This window comes from Phaethon aethereus (genome assembly GCF_964289735.1).
Source record: "Phaethon aethereus genome assembly, chromosome: 2".
NCBI lineage: Eukaryota > Metazoa > Chordata > Aves > Phaethontiformes > Phaethontidae > Phaethon > Phaethon aethereus.
In genome coordinates, this window is record NC_138582.1 from 152634535 (window position 1) to 152649070 (window position 14536).

The window sequence follows — 14536 nt, forward strand, 5'->3', positions numbered from 1 at the left end:
CGGCGTTAAATCCGGCTGGCGGCCGGTCACAAGTGGTGTTCCCCAGGGCTTGGTTCTGGGGCCGGTCTTGTTCAATATCTTTATAGATGATCTGGATGAGGGAATCGAGTGCTCCCTCAGTAAGTTTGCAGATGACACCAAGTTGGGTGGGAGTGTTGACCTGCTGGAGGGTAGGAGGGCTCTGCAGAGGGATCTGGACAGGCTGGATCGATGGGCTGAGGCCAACTGTATGAGGTTTAATAAGGCCAAGTGCAGGGTCCTGCATTTTGGCCACAACAACCCCATGCAACACTACAGGCTTGGGGAGGAGTGGCTAGAGAGCAGCCCGGCGGAAAGGGACCTGGGGGTGCTGGTTGACAGCCGGCTGAACATGAGCCGGCAGTGCGCCCAGGTGGCCAAGAAGGCCAACAGCGTCCTGGCCTGTATCAGAAATAGTGTGGCCAGCAGGAGCAGGGAAGTGATTGTGCCCCTGTACTCGGCACTGGTGAGGCCGCACCTTGAATCCTGTGTTCAGTTTTGGGCCCCTCACTACAAGAAGGATGCTGAGGTGCTGGAGCGTGTCCAGAGAAGGGCAACGAAGCTGGTGAGGGATCTGGAGCACAAGTCTTATGGGGAGCGGCTGAGGGAACTGGGGTTGTTTAATCTGAAGAAGAGGAGGCTGAGGGGAGACCTTATCGCTCTCTACAACTACCTGAAAGGGGGTTGTGGCAACGAGGGTGTTGGTCTCTTCTCCCAAGTAACTAGTGATAGGACAAGAGGAAATGGCCTCAAGTTGCGCCAGGGGAGGTTTAGATTGGATATTAGGAAAAATTTCTTCACTGAGAGAGTGGTCAGGCATTGGAACAGGCTGCCCGGGGAGGTGGTGGAGTCGCCATCTCTGGAAGTGTTCAAAAAATGTGTGGATGTGGCGCTTCAGGACATGGTTTAGGAGACATGGTGGCGCTGGATTAATGGTTGGACTTGATGATCTTGAAGGTCCTTTCCAACCTAGTGATTCTGTGATTCTGTGAAGGGCTTTGCCTCTCTTACACTAGAAGATTTGGCTCAGACTTCCAAAGCAGTTGTACAGGTTATTCTAAGGGTTAATTTTCTTTCCTAACAGATATATTCTTTATCACATTACATTTTTCCAACTTTGTCCTTTACAACAAGTGGCATAAAAATTAAACCAATACAACCTTTTAAACTGATTTAGATGGTGTGTCTGTGTTGCTTCAGGACCTATTTATTTATAAATGATTTCAAGATAAATACTCATTGCTTTTTTTTTTTTCTGAGCTGACTGTATAATTTAAAGCATACTGTATTAAACCTGGGAGTCATTACATTATACAAATACTGTAAAGCTTAAAATATAAACTTGCAAACCAGGGAAAAGACAGCAGGAATACATGTGCTTTGTGAATTGTAGAGAGACCTATTATTCTCTTTTCAGCAAATATTATGATAAAGCTGATCTGAAGTGTAACTAAGCCATCTATAAGAAAAAATGGCTGGAAGTAAAGCAGTGCAAATTCCATTTAGGAGTGTGATGACCTGCAGGGCATATCAGAGGAAGGCTCACTCGATAGCCACCCTGCGTCTTTTGCCATTTGCCTTGACACTGGCTGCTGGGTGCTTAAGAGGTGTGATACAAGCCTAAATAGAGCTTCTGGTCTAACCTAAGGTAGCTGCTCTTGTGAATTAAATAAAGCATGCTTTTTTAAAAGTTGATGACCACTGATGAAGAAAAAAAATACGGTGGTTATATTCCCACAGCTTTGCTTTCACAATTATAATGAAATCTGAAACGAGGTCAGTTTTATGCTACCTTTTTTTGCATATGTGGAGGCAGATAGTTTTCACACATTTGCTTTTTTTCAGTGCTAAATTCTATATGGATCAAATCTCAAGTAACTTAGCAGCAGATTAATATTTTACTGGCTGTGTCTACACAGTCTGTTGTGGGTTGCTCGGTTTCTGTGCTCCTGGTGGTCTGAAGCCCACGACGGATACTGTGGGCTGCCGTGGCTGAGCTAGTACAGCTTTGCAGGGCTTGGGCTCTGGGTCTGCCACTGGGGACACTGGAACCAGGGTGCCACTCGCCAGGGCAAGGACAGAAGTTGCTTGCGTGTGCCTGCCATGTGTCGTGCACATTCACCCACAGACAGCCAGGAAAATCCTCTGTATCTGACAAAATAAGCCTGATTAAATGAATCTGCACTTTTATTGCTTAACTCCTCCTGTACACCAGCAAGCTCTTAGTTTATTTATTACCTTTTCCACCATAATATTTACCACCATTGGTTAGTATAGTATTAACTGTTAAATCATTTGTAAAAAGAGGGGAATTTTTTATTTCCGGGAAAAGTATTTTATCTGGTTTTGGACACGTGATATTTAGTGTTCTTCCCTGCCTAGCTGCTGCAATTTCTTTAAAAAAGTCAGGCTGTAAATAGTTCTGTTTCCATGCAATGTTGAGCACAGTGGAATTTCAGAGTTTGAAACTGCATCTAGAGGGATCTAGGCTTGCTTTCTCTACTTCTCTCCTTCCCTCCTTTCAACAGACTGGTGTTCTGATCCCTATGACACCTTTGCATGGGATTATATGGACTGCAAGAAACAGAATTTGACCAATGGTTTTTAAGATGTGCATTACAGCTGCTCAAGACTGGAAACAAGGATAATATCCTAGACGAAGGAAAGATAACAGCGTTTGAAATATTTTGTTCATTTTCAAGTTCTAGACTGCTCAGCGGCAATAAAATAAAAGTCCCAGACTTTTATTTGGTGTCAATATTGGATGTGTGTGAAAGGATCATCAGTAAAGCATTTATTGTAATGCAGAACAGATTCATGAGCCTGTGACACATTTTATGTGAAGAATTTGTTCAGTGGGAATGGTTCATGGATATGGTACTGGGGCTACTGCAGTATTTGCAGAATTCAGTAGAAGCTACTTCTTTTCTTCCTCACCCTCAAAAAGAAACTACAGTCTCTATAGCAGCATGTACCTTCCCATTACAAAGCAAGAAGCCAGAAAGGCAGAACAGAATTTTCCCCTGAAAAATTCTTTTTACTACTTTAACTGCCTTTTTGTGCTTGGTTAAAGAGGTTTTGCTGTCATTGGATTTGCACACACACACTCATCCCACTTTGATTTCTCCCGTCCTCCACCTTGTCAACAGTCACATTTCTGCAGGGTGAAGGTGAAGTGTGAAGAAAAATGATTTGTGCCTTCTCTTTCCGTTTTTTCTTGCTTTCATGTTTTTACAGAGACTGAATGAATTTTCAGTGTTCTTGCATGCCAGTTTCCTGATTATTGGTTGTTTCCCAGTAGCACCCGCAGGCCTGCACTGCCTGCACGGACATCAGGTCGGCAAAGGGTGCAAGAAAAGACGATGCCCTCTGGGGAACCGAGGCAAAAGAAAAGCAAAGTGGCTTTCCCAACATCAGGCAGAATTATGTCACAAAGCTGAAATTTGAGATTAAAAAATTGAGGGTTTTTTAAGCGTCAGTGCAGAGCGTCCTCTCTTGGTTTGCATTTGATTTTTGAAACTCAGATCTTTTTTGCTAAACCCTGTCCTCTGCATCTTCCTCCCAGTTGCAGGCACTTAGAGACTGAAGCATATTTTAAAGTCACAGACAGTCACAAACAAGTGAAACGTGAAGAAGTGAGAGGATAGAGGGTGTTTTAGTTAAATCATTCAGTTGCTCACTGAGGAGCTACTAGTGTCTAGTTCCTATTCACGGAGGCATGTTGGTAGAGGTACACCTGTACTGATGGGAAAGGCAGCTAGTACAGTAGTCTACTTTGATCTGACAAAGTGAAATAAGCTATACTGGGCAAAAACCATTTTACCAGTGTTTCTACCTTTACGTTGCAGAACCATTTCTTCCCTCTGTACCAGGCAGACTCTATTTGTTGTACAGAAATGGTCTGACAGTAGATGTTTTTGTCACTGTAATAAATTTGCTGTGGTTGTCCTGCTGTCAAAATTAAGTAAGAGTTAAAACAGAACTTGTTTCACATATTACTTCCTCAAAAAGGGACCAGAGAGCTTAGAAGTATGGGGTTCCCATGGGCGTAGGTTTGCGCTCTTTCCTCTAGGTCAGATCTAGGTCTGCAGCCATTTTCTCTAACCAGTTGTTGGCTTTGTTTTGGGTGGGTCAGTCTCCACTCCAGTATGGTTGCCAGTGCGGCAGGAGCACCAGCACGTGCTGCCTGGAGAAAGTTGGTGGCTTGGCTGCAGGTGTCCACGTTCTCCCTCACGTAGCATGAGCTCCAGCTGTCTGAACCCCACCTGCTGTGCTGGGGAAAAGTGCTGGAAACCCTCCGGGAAAAAACGCGGCCATCCAATGTCCCACCTGGAGCCAAAGTGCAAGAGTCAAATTTGGCACTTGGTGGGTTTATCAGTGGGACAGGCTTGATTATAGCTGTCTTTGCTGTTTGCTGGTGATGAGCAACAAGAAAAAAAATTGGAGTTATGTATGACTATGGCAAAAGTTGCTGAGAAAATACTGTCAGACTGGAAGGGATGTCTGATTATTCTTAGAAGTCTGCTCACAGTGTCTTGTAATGTTTTTACGCCTGAATGTACAGCTGAGTATATCATTGTATGATCATCTGCATGACTTTTCTTTTTTTCCTTTCTCACAGTGCATGCCAATTAAAGGCCTTGGATTTGTGCTCGGAGCCTACAAATGTATTTGCAAGGCTGGATTCTATCATCCCAATATCTTCTCAGTGAACAGCTTTCACAGTAAGTGCCTTTGCTTGAGTTTAAAAAAAAACACGAAAAAAACCCCCAGAGCTAGCATTAATAATGCAGGGCTCCTTTTTATCCTCGTCAGGGTTATACAGTAAAATCCCAGTGGTTTGCAACTCTCGGATTATATAATCACTTAAGGAGTTCTAGCCCTTTGGTTTGTCATTCGCAGTACTCTTGAGGATCATGTAAAACATACCCACTTGAAGAATATTTGATTTGTAAATAAATTTAAAAACATGAAAAGAAGTCTTGCTATGGGGAAATAGAGATTTCTGGCATCTGTGCTCAAGCACAAGTATTGAGAAAATTACTGTAGTAATTTTCTCTTTGGTCAGGGCAAACTAGAATGCCCTAGCCTCTGGCTTTCTGCAGGCTTTAATTGTTTTCATTTTGCCTCATTTGCAAAGGAGAATCCATACGAACATCCAAACTCTCATACCTGCTGATGAGCTATTAGAGATGGGTCAGGCCTGAGAGTCTGGTTGTCTGTATGGTGCAGATGACATGTAGCCTACACTTGCCCAGGACACACGTTGTATAGTACTTAGACTGAGTTGCCCACAGTAAGGGAAACAGAACTCTCTTGGTACTCAGCAGAGAAAATATATAAACTGCATGCCAAAAGTTGATGTCTATTACTTTCGTTGTATGACGAAAGCATAATCACTGCGCAGATTTTGTGCTAAAATTGTTGTAGTTATACTCGTAGAGCTCATGCTACAGTCACAGGTGTAAAGTTGTTACTTGAAGGGGTAACTTCAAGCATCTCTGCCTCCTGCTTTCGAGTGAATACCATCCCCAGCTTCTTTGCACTGTCCTTTAGCCAAAGTGTTATCTACTGCCTGGTGTGAACACAGCTGTTCCTGTTCCACTATAGAAATACTTCTAGTAGTATTCAACACTTAGCATGCACCTCTGTAATACTCACAGATACAGATGCGGGTGTTTTATACTGGTAGATCATGTGGAGGATTATATGACATGGTACTTGTACAAGCATGTCCCTGTGCTACAGAGTACCTGATAACTGGGTTAAATAAATTATTTGGTGTGGACTCAAGAGCTGCAAATAAAGCTTCCAAGTTCCTTCCTATATTAGTTACTCATGAGCTCTGCTTTCTTACATAAACATGACGGGTTATAGATGAAAGGTAAGTAACTTTTAATATTAGGAAAGCTTTAGAATTCCATATTTGTTTGCAGCCCTAAGTTGCAGATATTAAATACTTGGATCTGTGTCATGGGTTGGCCTGTTTTTTATTGATTTGATCTGGTTTGGATATAGATTGTCGAAGATATCTTACCCCTAACTCAGTGTATCTCACATATATATATGAGATACATATGTGTTATGTCTCCTGTATATATATGTAGCATAAATAGCGCAGTGGTTTACCTGGTGAGTGTTTGTTTCCCTTCTCTTTTTCATATCGTGGAGTGTCGCAGAAGGCAGCCTTGTGATGGTGCTTTTACTCTGGGTTCTGTGCAAATCCTTTGCTAAAGTAAGGATGATATTTGGTTGCTCCTGCAGTGCAGTGAGTTACGGTGGTAAATTGGGGTTTAACTCCTTGAATGAACAGATGAAAAAAATCTTCTTACGTTTTCGCCACAGAACACATAAAAATAATGTGGCTAGAGATCATAACAGCATTGATTATTAGGGATGAGATTCATTTTATCATATATCAACTGTCTAAAATGTATGTGTTTCATATGTATCAGTCCCCTAGGTTTCAAATGCAGTCAGCAGCGAGAGCGTGGCTCCCTGGAGGGTAATTCTGCTGCTTTAGAAAGGCAGAATTGGTCTTTAGATGGGAAAAGTAACTCTTCAGGCAAATAACCTTTTTTCTCCATTTCCTATAGAAGGAGGAGCCTATATAGCTACCGTAGATTGGGTATTTAGCTTCTAGATAGCTAACACAGAGTGAAATTCCTCTCATGGAAGTGTTTGCATATGCTGATATTTTAGGGGTGTAACTACCTGATCTGGGGCCACTTTGATTTGAGCTTGTGTTACTGTGAGCCAACATAAACATGAGTTTTGAAAAAGTCAGTAATAAAGAACTGCTTTAATTCATCCAGATGCAGCTCAACCTGTGAAGCTCTATAGGTGATTTCAGAAAGTGAGACAGCTAGTGTGAGACTGGAAATGACTGTGAAGTAGTGGGAGAAAAACCAGTGGTTCAAGGGAACTTGGTCCTGTCACCCAGCTGCATTCTGTAAAAAGAAAAAGATGACATGGATAAAATGGCCGTAGTATGTATTTGGAGGTTCAAAATGATGCTAATACAAGAATTCTAGACAGGAATCCTGCAAGAAGTTTTGACAGAAACTATTTGACCCAAAGATCTCTTTGTGGAGATAGGTTGGTGAAGTTTGATCATGAAAGAGATGAAACTGAGTAGAAATGTTAATTGTTTAGAAAGTATTCCTAGTGGAAGAAAATAAAGAGGCAGGAAAGTTTTGCAGGTCTCAAGACGAGATGTAAGTAAGCAGATAGAGAGATAGATAGATGTAAAAAGTGACCAGTTTTATACTTCTGAGGATTGAAAAATTGGATTGTGTGTTGTGTCTTGAAATGGGAGCATTTCTCAATGATACTGGGATTCTGTACCACAGCAAAATGCAGTTAACTACAATTTCACATTGTACCTGCAGTGTCAGAGTTTTAAGCGGGAGCAAGGTTCTGCTTTAGGTCCAGATGAACGTTTTGGTTTGAGTCTGAAAGATAGCTGTGTAAAATGGCTTTGCAGGGATGTTGGGCACTCTACATGGTTTGCTGGTGGGAAGGCTTAAAAGGTTGCTTATCTGCCTCCTCTGCGAACTCAGCTGGGGCCCCGAGTGCCAAGACGCAATGTTGCAGAAACACTGTCCTTCGCAGGAAAGATTCTGCAAATTCGTTGTCTTCTGACTTAAAGCAGTATGGTGTTGCTGCTCGCAGCGAGGTGGCACAGGTTCCCAAATGGGTGTAGGACAGAGGCACGGCTGAAATTTAGACTGTTCTCTTACTGAATAGGAAGCCAGGTAGGAGAGCGTTTCCCTCCCAAGGCTGAGTTTGTTCTTCAGAACTGGCAGAGCCGAGATATGTAAAACCTTTCTATTTTTTTCTGCATTACTTAATGAGGACTCTGGGTACTAGTAGGGCACAGAGTTATTGTTGTATTTCCAGGGTCTCTTCTGAGGGCAGAAATTGATTTTAGAAAAAAATGTATTTCATGTATGCAAGTTGCATTAACCTGCAAGTGCTTGAGTACATGATTATGCACTTTCTACTAATGGCTCATTTAGAGGTAGCATTATTAGTATAGGTAGAATAGCCTAACTGCTGACTACGTACGTTTTAACATTTTTGTAACATCCTTCTCCAAAGCACTTATGTTCTCTGCCTCACAGGGTAATCAGGTTTGCGTTGGAGGATCCTTAGTATAACAGCAGTGCTTTGTTCAACCTAAAAGTTCATTCTTTAGCAATGCATTATCCATATATCGCAGAGATTCTGCTCAGCTCTTGCTGTTCGGATGTGGAACCTGCTCTGTGCAAAAAGGTGCTTGCACCAGAGGTGGCTCTTTTGTGTGGATACGGGACTTTACTGTCTCTAATGATGCTATGGTCACATAAAAAGTCCCAAGAGGGGTTTCCAGTTCAAAGGGAATTCCCATTTTTTTGCACCTGCCCTTTCGCTTTGGTTCTTCAATAGAACTTGCACATATAGATCTTTGCACGTATGAAGACTGTCACTGACTTCAGTGATTCCTTTCTGGGATGAGGTTTATGACCGTGGCTGATAACCAGGTTTTGATGCTAGCAGGTCCAGTTCCATTCACATGCACTGAGTTACTGCAGCATTGCCGAGGCTGCTGGTGTGCCTGGTTTATGCTATAATAGAACAGGAGCACTGCCAGTGCCCTGGCACTTAGCAGTCTGCGGTTCTGTTCTTAGGGAAGGTCTCAGCAGGAAGATCTCAGCTGGCAATGTCACATCTGCTGAGGCACCCCTTGCATAGCAGAGTGTGCTTAGGAGAACCAAAGAGGAGTTATCCTCAGGAGACCATTTCAAAACCAGATGAACTGATCAGGCAGAAGAGTAAGACTGGGATAGAAGCTGGAAGAACTAGGAAAAAAATACGGTAGAGGGGACATAGGTGAAGCATTTAAGCCTTTTGTTTTATTTTTCCAGTACTTGAGCATTTTCCTTGTTATACTTCATGTTAGTTTGTGTCCCTATTCGTACTTTTCACCAATTCTTTGTTTTTTTCTCCTTCTGTTTTACTATTTTTTTGTTACTGCCTTTTTTTTCTTTTCTTTTTTTCCATGAGGATGATACTTTTTACACCTCATCCTCAGTTTGAACTCCTGCATCACAGTCAGTCTTTCAGTGTTTGCTTCCATCTCATTCATGTCAGTGCTAAAACCACTGCTGCCTTACATGGAGAAGAATTGGCTTCTTGTCAGTCTGCCTTATCAGTGTTTAAAATCTTTTGCCATCTTTTGGGGAGGGAAAAATGGTTTTCTTCACTGGAGGAGTCATGTGTAATCCCAAAGAGCTGCTGAGATAGGAGAAGGCATGGCACAGTGAAATCTCTAGCAGTGCTGTAAGAGGCAATAACTTCGTACTTGGCTTGGACTGTGGCTTGGCCACTTGGCCACTGTCTGAGGCTTGAATCGACGTTACATTGACTTTGGTGAAGGTACAGAACCAGATACAAAGGGCAGAAATGTTCAGCTACACAGCGGGCAGCAGTGCCCTGAGGCACAGAGTCAGGGCAAGGGTGGGTGGACAAACAATCCAGTGGTAAATACAGTGACTGGTTCTTTCTCAATAACTTATTTTAGAGGGTCTGAAAAAAGTTCTTTCTTTTTGGCAAGGAGAAAAAAAAATAATGGAGCTTTTAAGTAATTCCTTATCACATTGTATAAAATCTCAAGTAGATTCAATTTTTTGTATCTTTTTTGTATTAGCTGTAATAAAGAAACATTTCAAAGTCAAAAGATATTCACGATATCATTGTGATATCATTGCATACCAATGATCTTCCTTTGTATACAGCAGACAGCATGACACCAGACACATCTAAGCAAAGGCTTGCTGTTGCGTTATGAGGTCATATCCTTGGGATATTTACTGCAACATGCAACTGTTTGTTGGCTGTTATCCTTGTAGTATGTGACGAGCATACACATGAAGAAACTTGATAATTAATTTAATTAATTAATTGATATTATAATGTATTTGCAACAACTTTCAAGGTTTGAACATTTCAGAAATAAAGTAAGAGTATCAAGTTTAGGACCATGCAAAATTATCAAGCCATATTCATATAATATTTGTGACTTAAGTAATCTCGTAATTTTAGGCTTTAAATGGTATTTTTTCAATGGAAAGTTTTTACACTGAAAATAATTTTTTTAGTTACCACAATAAAAACACATTAACAAATGGCTTATAAGTGTTAGGTTTTAAAGAGATTAAATAGTCTTTTTGGAGATGGGCTAATTGAAGGGTAACTATGGAAATAATAAAGGAACAGGTGGGTGGTGGAAAGGGAGGTTGACATAAGGGGAAGTGTTCACAGAAGTGTTGAGGAAATGAAGTGGAAAGCTCGGACAGTAAGTAGTGTACTCTGGATTTGGATACGGAGATGGGAGGTGGAAGACTGTGACTTCTGTCTCTGATGGAGGATGGTGTGGGTGTGTTGCTCTAGCTGTGATTTAGAAAACGGGGATATAGTGTTAGATATGGAGAAGGTGGTTTCTGTCAAAGCTCTTGGAATGATAATGGGCCAAGGTCCATGGGTTTTTGCTCTGAAAAGAAGTTTTAGTCCTACAGTATCTTCAGGATTAGTGTTCCTTAGAGGTTCTCCACCTTCTTGGGATGCCTGAGCACAGTTATCTTCCAATGTTTCCATTCCTGCCTCCCACAGTCTGGGTCAAAAAGACACATGATCTCTTCTTACTGTCTGCTTGTATCTAAGAAAATCTGGCTACCAGCATGAGTCAGCACTACTCCGCTATATTCAGGTTTCCAACATCTTTGTTTAGAATAAAGCTACAAAGAGAAATCCACAATCTTCATGAGAAATACCAGACTGTTCTCTGCTCACTGTGGGATATGGGACCGAAGCATCCTGCGCTGAGGACGAGGAGCACAGGGTGAGGAGCACAGGGTTGCTGGAACGGAATGCCAAATAAACAGACTTGGATATACAGCCTCTTTGTCCCTTTCCCAGGCTTTGCCTGTCAGCAGACGTGTGCTCATGCACATTTGTACAAAGATTTGAAAAAGCAAGAAATAATTACCCTTGTAGATATCCTTCTGTTTCCAGTGTTTCAGGCTAAAAGTCTGAAGAGAGTTTCATAAGCAATATGCATGTGCAGTATCGGTGGAATAGGCCGTCTCTTGAATTAAGACTAAACAATGCATGATTTACTACTTTCACTGATGGAGGAAGAGAATTTTGATCAAAGACATTGGAGCAATTCTCTAGTCTTGTGAAAAGTGAGAGAAGTTATTGCACATTTTAACACACCGCTGATTTGGCTTCAGCCATATTCTCTTGTTTCTGGAAGCTCCTAAGCCTGCCTTGCTTACATTAAACGTTTTCAGCAAATTCAGTTTTCTTTCTTGTTTAACATTATTCTTCCTTGCCCCCCTTTTCTTTCACCTTTCTATTCCATTAATTGCCTGTAGGGTAAGCAGTCTTGCAGAGGTTTATGAGCAAGTGTGCATGCATCAGAAAAAGTAGAAGTACTCCTGTGTGCTCTGTTGGTGGGTTCACTTTGATGGGTGAAATGTCAGCTCAAGAATAATGGATTTTCGTTGACAAAATATTAACTTGCCAATAGGTTTTCCAGATTTCCAACGTGCTTGTGTGAACAATGGAAAATTATACTTAGTGTAAGTGCACTGGTTTTGCTTTGGGGACAGAATGGTACAATCATGCCACAGCATGCTGAACAAATGTTAATTAGGAAGAGTTTTATCTAATTTGAACTAATTAATTCACTAGATAGCATCTTTATGAAATTGAGGAATCTGAAATAGGATCAGAGCTTGTACTGTGAACATTAAGTAGTTAATGGGTGTACTCTTTATGTGTCTGTGTAAAATCCTTTCCTTATCCCAAATCTTTGATGTAATCTTTTCCCCATTCAGAAGTCTCCTTCAAAGAACTTCCCACGCAGATTTAGCCCACTTCAAATACAATGGGAAAGCATTTGTCATGTAGTAAGCTCACCTTCCCTCATGTCTCATTTGGTCTGCGTTTTCTGAACGTGACAAAGGAGGGTGAAACGAGAAAAGCAGCCCTGGCAAGGCGTTTTGTAACTTAATGAAATAGGCCAAGAGGGAGGGAAAGGGAGTCAGCAGAGAACTGGTTTGCTCCTGTATGGATGAACTGCCCAGACTGTACAATTAAAGGTGTCTCCCCTTACCCGTCTGATACTTTCAGGAAAGGATTCAGAAAATCGCTTTTCTGGCAGTGAATTGTCAGAGGAAGTCTACACCTGCCTACCCTGCAGGGAAGGATGTTCTTACTGTACAGACGATACTCCCTGCTATGCGCAGGAGGACAAGTATTTACGGCTGGCTATCATCTCCTTCCAAACGCTCTGTATGCTGCTGGACTTCATAAGCATGCTGGTGGTCTACCATTTTCGCAAGGCAAAGGTAAGCAGACGTGTTTTACTTTGATATTCCTGCTCATTGTGTGGTACAGACTCATTCATGTTAGGTGTATAGCTTCTCATTTGGACAGTCAATCTCTCAGATAAAGAGCTCAACTCATGGAGAGGGTGGCATTTCCAAACAGGAATGCCTTGCTTTAGGCATAAAGGTAGCTAAATTGTTTATGTAATTTAAAAAAAAAAAAAGCTGAGCAATTTGTGTCTCTCAGTGAAATCTGCTTACATTTATAGATGGTCAGGAAAAAATCAAGGAAGCCTATTGTGTTTGAAGTAATTTTGGAAAATCAGGCCAATTACACAGGTACCTAAGGAGGCATGTGGTTATTTATAGTCTCGGGATTTTGAAAGTCTCTGTTTTACCACTGCTGGGAATGATGTTTGGTTTCAGTATATTTGAGAGACTAACTGGAAAATACTTATATCAAAGAGAAATCTTTCCAAATAATCCCAGTTCCTAGAGAGTTGAAACTTGATTTTATGGTTAAAGATTTTTTTTTTCCTCTGAAGTATGAATATATTAAGGAGTGTCTGTAAATTGCTGGTGCAGTCTACTGTTGTGTTTTCTATACTAACCTAATGAACTTTCTGCTTTTACCTCACTCAAAATCTTCTAACATGTAATGTCTCGTGGAATCTCACTGTTACCTCAGTAAATGCAGAATATTCTCTGAAACTTCCAATTTACTAAAAAAAAAAGGAATTTAAGATGGCACATATTCACTACCTACATTTGGGAGACATAGGTGTGCACATAGTATGCTATATTGTTGAAATTAATAGCTTCATCCACTTTCCATAACTAGATAAGCATTTCCATTTAAGTTTTTGGAACACTTGATCCCACAGTCTTCCTAATCCTACAGTGTCTGCGTTAGAAATGTGTGGCTCATTTTGAAAGAGTTTAATATCCTGGCAGGAAATCACAGAATGAACAGTAATGTTCTTTTTTTTCTTTTTTTCCCCTCTTCTATTTCTGACAGAGTCTTCTTATTTAGTGATACTGCATAAAATGACTTAATTGTATTTATAAAGTTTTTCATTATGAAAAGTCTGTTGTAGACATCTGTTTAGTTGCTTAACATTAACTTAGTAGAACTTCATTCCAATTTTGTGAGGTTTTAGTCGTCATGATAATGTTACTCGCTTTTAGTGTCATAGACAACATCATGAAAGAAGCACTCCTTGTGAGTAAAAACTTTACTCGCTAGACCTACAAAGTGAACAGAATAGATTAGTTCATATGTAGCTATTGCAAGTTGCGCTTGATTTTTTTTCCCCACATTGAAATATTGATTGCTTTATTCTAATTTCTATATTTTCTCATAAATAGTTTGAGACCAGAGATGAGTAAAATTGTGTACGCTCTTGCACTTGTACACTTACATATGTTCTGATATACATATCCACTACAGTAAATAAAAAGATACATCTTTATTAAACATACTACAGAAATCTTGTATTTCACAAAACCTGCTAGTAACAAAAGGTGCATTTTTACTTTTGTGATGATTAGTCATTTCTCCAAAGTAGGCTATGAGTAAAGAACCAGATGGGATCTGAATATTTAATACCAAAGCAATACCAAAGAGGCATATACACACCTTTCCTTGTTCCTAAAGAAGTTTTCAGTCTTGTGAAAAAGTTTGAGCTTATTTTTTTCCACATTACCTCTTACCATTAGACATCATCACATCTGAACAACTGAGAACCAGGTATAAAACAAAATATTATTTTTTCCAGAAAGAAAAGTGATGCCTTTGAGACATTGCATTTCATTCAGTTGGACAGAAGTGGATTCAATTATAATTTTGCTACCTTAGAAGAGAGTTGACTTTGCTCTAAATGTATATCTCACAAGAAAAAGGGGACGACAAATGAGACAAAAAAGTAATATGGTGATTAAAAATCCTTTCCTGTATGATCAATGTTTTCAAGGAATAGAAACTGATAAATAGATGCTCCATTGCTTTTCATGTCATTCAGCTGTATTTTTTCTTGGATTCCTTTTATGTTCTTTATCTTGTTGGTACAGCATGATTTTAGAAAGAAAAGGGTCTTGTGAGATTACCATGAAATGAGAAGCTGTATGAAGGGCAAACATAC

The 14536-nt window shown here is 40.6% G+C and overlaps 1 protein-coding gene across 1 annotated transcript in view; it reads left to right on the plus strand.

The window, feature by feature from the left end:
* GPR158 (G protein-coupled receptor 158) overlaps positions 1–14536 on the plus strand; it is a gene marked incomplete at its 3' end in the record, with an annotated part of 210688 nt that overhangs the window by 90106 nt on the left and 106046 nt on the right. Inside the window, exons 3-4 of the mRNA XM_081996293.1 lie at positions 4640–4742; positions 12199–12416. Coding sequence (XP_081852419.1) covers positions 4640–4742; positions 12199–12416 — 321 coding nt within the window. The remainder of the gene's footprint in view (positions 1–4639; positions 4743–12198; positions 12417–14536) is intronic.